At 40.9% G+C, this 13,956-nt stretch overlaps 1 protein-coding gene across 3 annotated transcripts in view; it reads left to right on the top strand.

Moving 5' to 3' along the window:
• The window catches only part of SATB2 (SATB homeobox 2), a 159,167-nt gene that overhangs the window by 53,059 nt on the left and 92,152 nt on the right, over positions 1 to 13,956 (top strand). For all 3 annotated transcript variants that reach the window (XM_039495890.1, XM_039495892.1, XM_039495891.1), the window contains exon 4: positions 12,214 to 12,340. In XM_039495890.1, coding sequence (XP_039351824.1) covers positions 12,214 to 12,340 — 127 coding nt within the window. The remainder of the gene's footprint in view (positions 1 to 12,213; positions 12,341 to 13,956) is intronic.

Below are 13,956 nucleotides of genomic sequence, written 5' to 3' on the forward strand. Positions count from 1 at the left end.
GTATGCAGATTGTTGCCTTTCCCTTCTTTTGGTTTTCTTGAAGAAACATTTCTTAGAAACAATACAAGAACGATTCTACCTAGTCTTTGAATAATTATTGTGTGTGTCTCAAGCGGTATTGTGGGGCATCTTTCCAATGTGAGAGCTTCTCAAAAATCTCTTGTCTGCGGTTTGCAGCTGCCTTTTGTGACTCTACTGCTGTGAAGGAGCCATTAACATTTAGTCACCTAACATTCAAGAGACTTTGGGGCACTATAGTAAAGCCTCAAATTAACATACAGATACCCCCGGTGCACCATGTGGCCCTCCACCTCAGTGCAGTGGTGCCAAGTGCAGAGAATAGCTATCGGAAGTCTCAACGTGAGCATAAATCTGATTGACCTTTAAAATCGATCAGGCTGTGAACACTAGCAAAGTAACCGAGCCTTCCTCTTTGTATTTTGGTTTGTCATGTGTGGTGCCTCATTGGTGCAAAGGTTTGCTCTGGTTCTTGTGTGGTCAAGGAAAAGGGGTCTGTTTAGGTGACTGAACCTACTTTATGCTTGTTTGTATGTACTTTCTGGGAAACATGCAGCCTAGACAGCCATTGTCCCCCGTTCCACCCAATAGGTCTGTGGAAACAGGTACCATCAAAAAGACTTACTATTTATTATATATACTGTGGTAGCACCTTTCGTAGTAGTATTTATTAATTTGGTAACACCTGTAAGCCTCAGTCAGTTATTACCAGTGTAGGATGCCATGGGAATCATTTGCAACAACAGACATTGGACCTCACAGTAAAATGAGATCTTTATTAGATCCTGCGGGTCTTACTGTGATGGTGCCACATTTCTGAGTAAGGTATCTTCTGGACATCTTAGCATGGCGTGACCCACCAACACTGGGCCACGCCATCTGCTTTCCTTCCACATACAGAGGAGCCAGAAACTGGGCAAGCATAGGCTAAAATTGGAAGGGATGTGGGGAGATGATTGGAAATGGCAATTTGACCTCCTCTGCCTCTTTTCCCTGAAGTGTATTCATGGGGTTTGTGGCTCTGTGCATTCGGGGTGGGAAGTGGTGTGGGAAAGAAGGGTCAATGCCAAGAGGATACCCCCCCTTCCCCTGAGTTTGGGCAGAAGGGGAGAGGAAGGGAGGGAGGGAAGCTGTTGTACAAATATACCTTGTAAGATAATATTGATACTGTCAGTGTTGTCTTACCTGGAAAGCTTCTCCACAAAACCACTGTTGAGGTTCCTCTGACACATGGTACCTAAAGTGCCCATTTTGTCAAAAGCTAAGGGGGCCTGAGAGTACCATTGTTCTGGCTGGCAGCTCCAAGGGTTTCAGGTAGGTGCCTTGAATCCCCATGAAGAAATAGTGCCCTCCACCATTGCACAAGGGACATGCAGTGCTGCCAATGCTTTTAATCTTACTGGGAGTCTTGCAATATTTATTGTTTTTCATAAAGCCCCAGCTCCTGGAATCCTGTGATTACATGAGACTCTGAGTTTTCATTTAAAGAAACACAACAGTAAATTTCCAGCCCTCATAGTTGTGGAGAAAAGCTTAAAAAACATGACCCGAGTGTAATCTAAAGGCTCAAAGACCTAACGGTAAATAAAGATGACCTCAAATTTATCATGTAAAAACCCCCCAAACATAACCATGATTTTTTTTTAAAGTCAATTCATCATTTTTAGTGGCCTGACTCATGATTTTTTAACACGAAGTTGGCAGTATGAATATTGCCAAGAAGATAAGGTAGTGCTGGGAGAAAATGGGCCAGTGTCGTGGGAGTGCACCCGCAATATAACTGGAGCTGCTTTTTTTGATGCTAGGTACAATTACTGGTTGCATTAAGTCATCATCTCTGGCAGTGATCCGCAACCTTTTTCTCTTTGTTATTGCTTAATATGAAACCCAATGTAGTTGAGCCCAATAACCAGCAGAAATGTATTTACAGTTATCCTAAATTTGGAAGTATTTTGCAATTCCTTGGAAGAAAATTGGGGAGGGGAGGAATCTGAGTATGAGCCCTTTTTAAAGTGGGATTTAGTGAAGGAAAAATTAGCCCATAAAGTCAATATTGAACTTATTGTCACATTTCTGAAAGCTCAAAATACTTTCAAATTGGGGACAAACTGGAGTTCTGGCAACAGGATCAATTTAACGATATTTTGAAAAGAAATACTGCATATTTTAAGGGTTTGATTCTGTGTACTTCTCTAATACTAATCAATCTGCAAAGGAAAAGTGGATTATGCCCTTTGTTTTTGCTACTCTGCGAGGTCTGAGGAAGACCTGAAGACTTAAAAAAAATAATAATAAATCCTGCTTGTTTTTGTTTTGATTTTAACTGCAAATATTAGGTACATTGTTTTCTCAAATTCATGAAAGGTTTCATAGTGGATTCAGACCTTTAATTGAAGGGGTTGCGGTATTATATCATTAGCAAGAGAACTTTTCGCCAGCTGTGTGTCAGGCGTTTGAGTTAAATAAGTGGAAACCGTCATAATTCTAAGCAGTCAGGCAAAGACAAAAAACCAAAACCCCACAACATCCTTCCACACTCAGTTGTTCATATTCCTTCCTTGGTGCTTATGACATCAGCCTACCAATTCTTCAGTCATTCATACCACTTCCCAGAAGAAATAGGGAAGACAAGAGCTGAATTTCTAATGTGTTTTTTTTTTAAAGATGGGGGTACAGGGTAGGGAGGAAGCAAGGGAAAAAAGTAATTTTGTTAAAAACCTTTAGACTAAATTTTTACATCATGAAGAAGCAGAAAAAAAGGGGTGGCCACACACAAATTCCCCCTTTGCTCCTGCCCCCCTCTTTGCATTTTGCTTTTAAAGGGACTCCATCAAGCTACATCGGCCTAAATTTTCACCAGTCTCTAAAAGTAGGTTTTCTTTTACACTGCTTCTTCCTGACCCCGTATGTCATCTTATTCTGAAGAACTGATGGCGGTTGAATTCTTAGTTATACTTCTGGCTGCCTCTACAGAAAGACATTCTAGTATTTTATCTCTGCAATCTTGGCCTTGCTTTCTTCCCTCCAGATAGTTCTATTGTTGCGAACAGGCAGGCTATTTGGATTCATAGGAGTATTGCTCTCCTAAAGGAGTCAAAACAATGTCAGTGGAGTCAGTTTTAGACCGATTCACCTCCACAATGCCTATTAATAATGCTTGTTTATAACATTTAAAATGTGTTTAATAATATTAAGCTGCAATGTTAGTGCATTTTACTGCTCAGTGGATATCTCTTCTACATGAGATTTTTGGGTGTAACATTGCATCGGGAAGTACAGATGAGGGAATTGTTTGGAGCTCTTCGAAAACATCTAGAATTTTTTTTAATCAAGAATTTCTTCTTCCCCAGTGAAAAAACAATCCTCTTCCCCTCCCCCCCCAAAAAAAAAAGGGAGGAGGAAAATTCTCTGCTGCCTCTCCCCTTCTGGAACCACAAATTAATTGTAAAATCTAAAAAAGGACTTTTCCGAGGTTTTGAGTGCTAGGACCTGTGAAGATCTCAAAGATTGTACATTCAGGATCCCACGTTCTCCTGAATGTAAGAGGGAGAGGTAGCTGAATTCTGCATCTTGTTGACAGTAAACAGTTGAAGATTAAAATAAAAACGCCAGGGCAATTCTGCCTTCATTTACCCCCAGGCAGCTCCTTGCAGGTCAGTAGGTTTGCCTGGTTATCATTGAGGGCAGAATGTAGAGCAGGGGTAGGCAACCTATGACACGCGTGCCAAAGGTGTCTTGTGAGCTGATTTTCAGGGGCACTCACACTGTCCAGGTCCTGGCCACCGGTCTGGGGGACTCTGCATTTTAATTTAATTTTAAATGAAGCATATTAAACATTTTAAAAACCTTATTTACTTTACATACAACAATAGTTTAGTTATATATTATAGACTTCTAGAAAGAGACCTTCTAAAAACGTTAAAATATTACTGGCACGTGAAACCTTAGAATAGAATGAATAAAGAAAGACTTGGCACACCACTTCTGAAAGGTTGCTGACCCCTGATGTAGAGCTATATAACATGGGACCTTCTGGGCATCATGCAGCTGACAAGTTGCTATTAAAGAATCTGCTTTTGTACAATACGAAGGGGAAGAAACCAACATAGCGTCCCAGGAATGTGTTGACTGATTGAAATGCTCCAAAGCAAGACCATCAGGAACTATTATTAAATGGCAGCCTGATTCTCTGCACATGACAGTCTGTAAAGAAAGTTCCCTGAACAAAAGATATGATGAATTTGGATGCTAATGGTCACTGCTCCCATGAGGGCCTGACTCCAAGAGGTGCTGTACATCTGTTGCTCCCATTAGTCAGAGTTAAGGGAACTCAGCCCATCCTGGAACCAGGCCTGAAAGACCCTAAATGTAGAAAACAGAGAGTGCCCAAAAGACAGCTGTGAAACTGAGGAAGATGCAGCACATTGTACTTAATGGGTATTACACTAGCGCGGCAATCTGGGCCTGACACTGAGGAACTGAAAAGTATTGGTGGAAACAAGTCTTGTTCCATGGCAAGGTATGAGAGGCAAGCCTATTTTTTAGGCTGTCATTGAGTGTAGTTCCTTCCCTTGGGAAGGAAGTTGAGGCACTGAGCTAATGTGAGTTATCAAAGGCATCTGCTAATACCAGTATAATATGATGACAATAGATTGTCATTCATGCTCTTTGATTATTCACAAGATCTTAGTTTCATGCCTTTGACACAGTGCTTTAGAGGAAAGGTTTTCTCTATGTCACACAAAAGAAATGAGAGAGAGAGAGAGAGGCATTTCTTTCTCATTCTTGCAGTCCTTCACCTTTGTCCAAGCTAAGGGCAAATTTATCTCAGGAATGATAAAAGGAAAATATTATGCCAGGCAAGTACTCTTATGTACAGGAGAAATTGACATACAAAAAAAATCTGAACAGATATTTCAGCAATCCAATCCCCATCACCATTTATGTTCCCTTGTATAACAGTTTAAATAACAATCTCATGAAATAAATAACTGAACATCAGACATGTTTTTTTCCATATCCTGACCAATATATTGGCAGTTTTTCAAACAGAATGAGGAGTTTTGAAAATTAAATAAAGGCTTCTAAAATAACCAGTTTTAGAAAGTTTTATTGAATTTGCAGAATAATTCTGTTCTTTTTCTTTCAATAGAGTCTTTATTAATTTAGTCTAGTTACTTAGTGACTATATTAAATTAATCTAATAAAAGTCAGGGTTCTAACATAACGTTTCCCAAATGTGAAGCAGCATCTATTACATGAGACAAAACCTCTCTATATATGGGCTTTATATGTTGTTGTATAATTACAAGGCATCAGACTGTTCAGTGTATGTTATTCAAGTCAAATACTTCAATACAATGTACTGAGAAGGAGGGGAATGAGGAAAACTAGCACTCAAAAAATTAAGTCCTAGCAGAGGACCATATAGCAAAGCTATTTTTCATCCCTGAAAGCAGTCTAAAGTTCAGTAATTGAACTGTATAACACTAGTGATCTTCTATTGACAGTCTTTTCTACAATTATATATCATTTTATATAATTGCATCTATGTAAAATAGCCACATTAGTATAGATTCTTAAGGCCGGAAAGGACCAGTATGATCATCTAAACTGATGCATGCTATTTTCACTGTAGAATTCTACTTACACATATATATGTTGTTATGTGCGTAGTTTTAAAAAGCACACTCTCGCCCCCAGAGCTGCAGGTAAAGTTAGTGTCAAACACATGCCTTTCAAATGAAGGTCACCTTTTTGTTCGCAACCTAAAGTTGTACACGTCTAGTCAAGTGAGATGGAGTGTTAATCATTCAAGAGGTGTGGGTGTTCCTGTTGATTTGTGGATGTGTACATCACAACATAATCGCAGAGTTTATTCCTGTTCTCTCACTGAATTATTTATTATGGTCTGAAGTAAGGGGGGTTTCTTTTGTATTGGCATAAACATAGGATTATGTTTATTGTGTGCTTTCAATCACTAAATCACCAGTATGTCAAAGGGATAATGCTGCTTGCTTCATAGGGACAATTAAGCCTTATGAGGTTTAATTAATTAATGTTTTATAAAGTGCTTTGGGATCCTCAGCTGAAAGGTGTTTTGGAAGTGCAAAGGAGAATTATGCTGATTATTTTTTCCATCTAGTCTCACCCCAATATGTCACTGATTCAAATTCAATAGAAAAATGTAGGCCCCATATAACAGACTCCAAAAGCAGTACAAAATCTGTCCAATTGGTATAAAAGTTTGAAGAAGCAGCTCTGTAATATAGTAAAAAAATTAATACAATGGAATCAGTTTAAAAAAATGTGCCCCATTGGTCGCTTTCTACTTAAAAAGTCATTCCCTGCAGTGGTTTAACAATAGTCACTAAAGTAGCCTTTATGCTGCTATGCGCTGATGATGTACTACAAGCAGGCCATGGGTTAGAAAGGCAGGCTGAGTTATTATATGCTGCAGAATAGTGATTTCCCGTGAACTAATTTATGGATAAATAATTCTATGTACTTGTTATATAGGACAGGCAGTTTCTAATTTCTTTAAGAAAGTACATCTGAATAACAGTAAATTACCTGCTATAGCATAGGGACAAGACCGCTCTGAAGCAGGTAAACAGATGCACTCAGTGTCACAAGAATTTACCAGTCTCTTCAGCAATAGAAGTAATGCTGTGAACAGAGACTCCATGGCTTAGAGCAGTGGTTCTTAACCTGCAACCCATGGGCCACTTACAGCCCTGTCAGCACACGGCTGTGGCCCATGTGACAGCCTCAGGTAGCATATAGTGTGGATGTGGCCTATATAACACATAGAAAGCCGCATATGTGGCCCACAGTGGTAAATAGGTTGAGGACAAGGTGGGTGAGGTAATATCTTTTATTGGACCAACTTTCGAGCTACGCAGTGCTTTTCCTCAGGCTGGGGAAAGGAGAGCTCTGTTTAGCTCAAAAGCTTGTCTCTCACCAACAGAGATTGGTCCAATAAAAGATATTACCTCACCAACCTTGTCTCTCTAATATCCTGGGACCAACATGGCTACATCAATACTGCAAACAACTCTATGGCTTAATCATTCTAGGACCCCGGGTTTTATTGACAGTGTTTCATGGCCTTTAACTGGGAGTTATAAAAAATATATATATTTTAAAAGTATTTGGATATTAATGCTAATGTCTAGTTTCCCTTGAGTTTACATTGTGCTGGTAAGAAAAAGGGTTAAGAAGTACCTTGTTTAAAAGAGAAACTATTTGTTTGATTAGACTTATAGCACTACAGCAAGTGATGCTGTTGTTATTCCCTGAACCTCACATCCTCGGAAGCAAAGGTCTATGTGAGATATAGTCAGTGTATAAGCAAGGAACTGGTGATTCTCCAGTGTCTCAGTCCATGAGGGGAGTGACCATCTTTGTTAACACCTCCACTCCTTACGTGTCTCTGTGGGACGCATTTGTTTATGCTGAAGAAAATAAAAGAGTTTGGTATTGTGCACCAGCTAACCTGCATGGTTTGTATTGATAAATACACTCCTTTACAGTGTTCATTAACCAGGATTCTTCTTTCTGAGCAAATGTTTTATTTTATTTTAACCAAGGAATACTGAATTCTTTTCCTCTCTCCACTTTTAAAAAAATATTGTTGACTTTTCATTGTGTACGTGCAAAATTTCGGTGTGTGTGGGAATGTATATGACCTTCTTAATTTGACCCATATGACTTAAGCTCTGTAAAGTGCTTTAAATTTACATTAGTCCCTTGCAAACTTACTACAAATATGCTTTAAAAATATTGTTCAGGTATATTCACAGTCTGGAAAAGGTGGAAATTGGGAATAAATGTGGTAGATGTGAAGGAAACTATTAACAATAGCATGAGGGATGTTCTGTTGTATGGTGCCTGTACATTCTGTTTGGTTGTGAATGAAATTTGGAAGTGGTCCAGTTTTAAAGGTTTGATCCTGCAACTCGTATCTAAGTAATCCTGGCTTGCATGAGTAGCTCTATTAATTTCAATGATAGTACTTACATGAGTAAGGACTATTCATGTAAGTGAGGGTTGCAGGATCTGGCCCTAATTGTGTAAATGGCCTAGAAAAGCCATAGCTAGTAAGGTGGCTTAGTGATTTAAGATGCAGTTTGGAATGTCTAGACACATTCACAAGTTCAAATCCTAATAGCATTGAGTCAGTCCTTCATTTCCACTACATGCATCCGACGAAGTGGGCATTCACCCACGAAAGCTCATGCTCCCAAACGTCTGTTAGTCTCTAAGGTGCCACAAAACTCTTTGCTGCTTTTACAGATCCAGACTAACACGGCTACTCCTCTGATACTCCAAACAAAGCCATTTAAAAGATATATTTTTGCCCCCCCTGGCCCCCCCACAGGCTGTTTCACATCAAACCATTTAAAGATCAGTTTTTGAAGGCTGTTCCGACACACAGGTGGTTCCTCTGTGTAGACAAGGCCTCAAAATCGCCTCAGCTTGACCTAGTAACTTAGTGAATAAACTCCTGGCAATTAGCGTTTGTGCAGTGTTTGCCAATCTCCACAAAAAGAGCCCCACAGGGGTCATTGGTTTGTGAATGAGTGATTGAATTAGTTAATGGAAAAAGGTTGTGAAGTCGTAAAAGGATCTGCCTACAGATTTCTTGAGAGTCCTGCTGCATCTCGTCCTCAAACAGTATTAAGGAAGGAGGAATGTTGTTCCTGTTTAAAATAGAGTATTTGTTCAGTAATCATTTATAAAGTGCCTCACTGATTCTCACACTCTCTCCAAGTCTGGTAGGGTGTCTCCACTGCAATTAAACACACTCTTGGCTGGTCCTTGTCAACTGACAGGATTCACGCTGCGGGACTGTAAAATTGCAGGGTAGACGTTCAGGCTCAGGCTGGAGCCCGGGCTCTGGGACCCTCCTCTTTTGTGGGATCCCAGAGCTCGGTCTCCAGCCTAGGCCCAAACATCTACACTGCAGTTTTACAGCCTTGGAGCCTGAGCCCATGAGCCGGAGTCAGCTGACCCAGGCCAGCTGCAAGGGTTTAATTGCAGGGTAGACATACCCTTCGGGCTGAATACAAGATAAAAACACTATACAATACAAGCGGAGTTGCATAATTAAAGACCACAACCTTAAAAATTGGAAATTAGGCCATTAATGTGTGTATCTAGGAAGATGATGCCTCGCTATTCTGGCGTTCACCTATCACGAATGTCGCATTAAAAACACCTTGAGAGTGGTAACAATGAGAAGGGACCCGCTAGCCAAACTATGGCTGTATGTACTGCTCAAATCCTGATGGAAAGTTATTTGGGGGAAAGAGAACTGGCATGCTTAAACAAGCCGGCATCAACATCCTATCTGCAGCACAACAGGTGCCTTAAATGCAGCTACAGTGCCATGAACAAACCCCCCTGTGGAGCATGCTGAAGCGCAGCATGGAAATCATGGCTTCTGGCTAGTCTACGGACTAACTCAATTTATTTATTTTTTTAATTTCACCCGTCACATCACACCGGCTAAAAAAATAGCTTGCATCAGCGGTGCTGTAACAAGGTGTAAAGGACTCACAGTAGGTGTTAACGTGCCCAAGCATTATGGTAACACCTGTGTTTGTCTAATTCCAGCCAAAACAGTTTCCTTTCCAACTGTAGAGAAGGATAGAAAATCTACCTAACTACCAGTAGTAGCAGACATTTCCTGTAAAGCGACTTATATAGTATTTCCCATGATGCTTTGGCCTGTGGTTTTGCTTTGAACTTTCCCAGGTTGGGACAGCTTGCTAACTCCAGTGACCTCTGCTGCCTCTTTGTCTCTCTCCAGCGCTGTCAGCACTAAACACTTGGCGACGGTGTTCTCTCACAGAGGTTCCTATCACTGAATGAAGAATAAAGCCTCTTGTAAAATGTGACCAATGTAGATGTGACTTATAGAGCACATATGATGCTTATTTTTTCAGTTATATGGAAACTTGAAGTGATTAAAAATAGGAAGCCTAGTGTTCTGCGAAGCTGATATAGATTTCTGGATTTTTCAGGTGACTTTGTATTATATTATTACATAGTATTAGAAGGGGCAAGGGACGTTGGCAGCTAAACTGTTTCACTAGCATGTGTTTCAATCTGTGGACCCTTGATGCTCATTTCACGACTAATGTGTGCTGCACTGTGTGCACGTCTCATTGTCACCAGAGATAACATTAAGTAAACTATCCCCTTCAGAAAAACAGCTTTTCTTGGCAAGTGGAATATGGCTCGAGGAGCCAGCTCTGGAGACATATGATACTGTGAATGAGTGCTGTGTGTTACTTCACTGGATCCGAGTCCAGGCACTATTTATACTGCAGCATATTCAGCACCAGATTGTTAAATCTTAATACTGAAACAGTGCATCATTTAAATGTTTTTGTTCTGTGTATGCCCCACTTTCAAGCATTGGATGTCAAGCAACAATTATTAACTTTGTTTGTCTTGGATAAGATTCTACCCTTACCAAAAGCTTCATAACCTACTCTTGAAATGTTACTGAGTCTATACCAGAGTATCACATTGAGACTTCAGACTAGCAAAGGTAATGGTCTACTCCAGTTTCCCTCTCAGGGATTGTACATAGTAATGGAATACGCTGTGAACCAATGGAAGATCTATTTCCCAAGAAATCTATATGCACGTATTGAAATGCTACAAGTGGGGAGAGTACCAAAATTATCCTACCAGTGTTACGCAGAAACAGAGAAAATATTATCATAGTATTAGCACTGTGCTAAATATCTCATGCAGTAACGGAGACCATTGTGCTACCATTTTCACAAAGCCATTGATTTGCCGTCTCATAACCACCTTTACAGAAGCTTTGATAAGTCTAGATGCAACTCAAAGTTTAGATTTGGCTATTGTCGGTGTTGGTAAAATGGTGCATGTGGGGAACCGCGTTAATTTTAGCATCATGATATCACCTCAGCCGATTTCTGATGAGTTTTCTTGATAGGCTGGGTTGTCATGAGCTGTTGCTTTCCATTTAGAAACACCGGTGCTCGATTATTATGAGAGCTTACAGATAGATATGCAATAGTGTGGTGTCACCAGGTAACAGCGCTGTGAACAGTCATCTCTGTGTTGCTTTTGACAATGTCCGCAGACTGCCCTGTTGATCTCTTCTGGAGCCTTGAATGTGTATGAATGGGCCAAAGACCAGGTCCTGAGCACTGTCAATTTAAGTAGGAACAAGGTGTTTGGTACCTTGAAGGACTGGGCTCAGAGATGATAAGCAGATTAAACAAAGAGGAAGCTAGTAACACAGCTGAGGAGATGGAGTGAAGCAGAACAGCAGACATCTGCCCACTATGCTGTGTACCCATACAAGGCAGCACTGTGCCTCATTATATTCCTAGAGTCTCTCTGTTTTCTGTGCTTCCCTGGAAGTCCATCCTTTCTAATAATTAGTAATTGTTTCTGGTAGCGCCCAGGGTGTGCTAGGCACTATATAAACATTTAGTGCAGAAACCTTCCCTTCTTTTAAAGAGTTTACACTATCACTTGCGAACTCACAGTCTCTTGCAACAAGCCTATCTAGAAAGGGTGTTGCTGCTGTTACTGAAGGAGCAGAGGTATAAACAGGACCTGGAAGACAGTTGTGCTATTTTCAATCTGTGGTCAAGTACAGCGCTGTTGCTTTTTGCCAAAGAAAGCAACCATCTGCCTGGTGAAACGCATATCTGGGAGTGAACTCTAACTACTTCATCGATTTCAAATGCTATTTGTACTGGGAATCACACCACAGTCAGGATGTAACTGTGTGCTGAGCCCACACACAGGAATTTTCTTGTTCAATTCAAAACCAGATCTTTTATTTACTTAAGGGTTGTGCAGGCTTTGAAATCAGGAGCACAGGGTATTTAAAGCTTGTCTTAACTTAGAAAGTGCAGGCTTTAGTGGGATGAGGAAAGGTGATGCTGTGTGGGGGGATGCATCCTTTGCTTCTCTGTCATAATTCAAGAAACACGAAGATGTAAACAGCTCTCGGTTTACAATTCAAAATATATTCCTTCCCCTCCACTTAGTTAGGCTCAATTGTCAGAAAGAAATAGCTTTGTGTTCAGAATTGCAATAAATCTCAGGGCGGGTTCTGAACACCCTGACCAACCAAATAACCAAAAGGTTTCATAAACAGCTGATAGACGTGTGTTATATTTTTCTTTCCAGGAATAATCAAACTTGGGAGGTGGAACCCTCTCCCCCTCAGTTACGTGACCGATGCACCAGATGCGACAGTAGCCGACATGCTACAAGATGTCTATCATGTTGTGACATTGAAAATCCAATTACAAAGGTGGGTGTTTCTGAACATCTGTCCTCCTCTATTCTCTGAGCTGCTCTGTTGATCACAGCATTACTACAGAGATTAGCACATCCTGTCTTCATTAATTTCTGGGCTTTTGATGAAATGAAAAGGAAAATGAAGGGAAGGGTGCTTCACGATGCAGCTTTCTCAGTGAACCTTCCAACTGTTTTTACATTTTATTTTCTGAAGCAGTAAAGCCACGGTGGTGTGGTGGGGGCAGGAGTGGGGCGGGTGGGTGGGGGGACTCCATCAATCATGAGGGATATGAAGCCTTTAAAGGGAAACTTTCCACAACTCTTAATTTAATGGGTCCTCCAGGCCCGATTAAATGCTTAGCATGTTGTGTATGAAAAATAAACACCTCATCTGTTTCCAGGATTCGGGTTATGAGGGTCTAGACTTTCTGCTAACTGTGGCTCAGACAGAATGGCCCAGAGAGCTTGTTGCCTTCTCTTTTGTCTCCAGTGGCCAATCCTAGCAGGGTGGGGAGAGCCTGCCTCTACTGCTCCATCTGGTAATTTAAACTGTTTCCTACTCTAGAACATCTGATGGGTGGAGTGGTAGCTGCTGTCTGACAATTCTGCGCACACTTTTTATTTTTTCTCTTTCTCCCTCCTGGCCATTTAAAGAAGATGGAGACTACTGGGCTGTTCACTGAAAAGGGTGGAGAATTCTCCAGATGGCCTTAGCAAAGCGCCCACCCAATTCTTAAGAAACTCAGTTTAACCCTAGGATGTACCTCACTAGATCAGACAGTTGGCCCATCTGCCATAGTCCAGTGATCAGGATGCTTTAGAGGAAGGAGTAAGAAATAGTGGATTATTGTGAAATAACTTGCCCATACGAAAAGGTTCATTCTAACTTTATCATAACTAGGAGTCTCATGGCTGTCGTATCCGAGCACCATCAATTAAATCCCATTGAAAAAACCTCCTGCAAAACAACAGAAGGTCTTGCTGCACTTGGTGTGCATGTATGAAATCGGCACTGCATGGTTGGGTTGACTCTATGCATTACACCAGGGCTGCTGAGTACTTTGAAACTTATGGCACTGCATACTTTCCACCTTGCTTACTTCATCAATGGTGATTATTTTTCTCCCCTTAAGAAGCACTAAACACCCTAAATGAATATCCACCCCAGAACTCTGAATCTGACACATGCCCTTCTTGGCTGAGGAAAAAAAGTCCATGAGCAACTGGTTCACTTAACCACTGAAATAGCCAACACTTAATTCAGGGAAGGAACTTTGTCTTCCTGATTCAAACATACACTGAGACTGACACTGAAGAAATCTTCCCTCTTAATAGCTCAGTTCTGACCAACTATTGCTCAGTATAAAATCTTTTGTTACCAAGCAAACTCACAGAGAAGCTAGCCACAGGCTGACCACAAACTCTTCTAATTGAAGCTAATATACTAGACCAGGCATAATCTGGATTCAGGCCAGGACATGGTATGGAAACAGCTTTAGTGCCACTGATGGCACTGCTCTCAATGGGGCAAACATCCGTTCTCCTCCTCCTTGACCTCTCTGCAAAATTTGACACTGTTGACCATAAGATACTGCTGTCTTTCCTGAGAGAGGTGGCAGGAGTCCTGGG

The sequence above is a fragment of the Mauremys reevesii genome, linkage group 11 (genome assembly GCF_016161935.1).
Source record: "Mauremys reevesii isolate NIE-2019 linkage group 11, ASM1616193v1, whole genome shotgun sequence".
In the NCBI taxonomy this organism is placed as follows: Eukaryota; Metazoa; Chordata; order Testudines; family Geoemydidae; genus Mauremys; species Mauremys reevesii.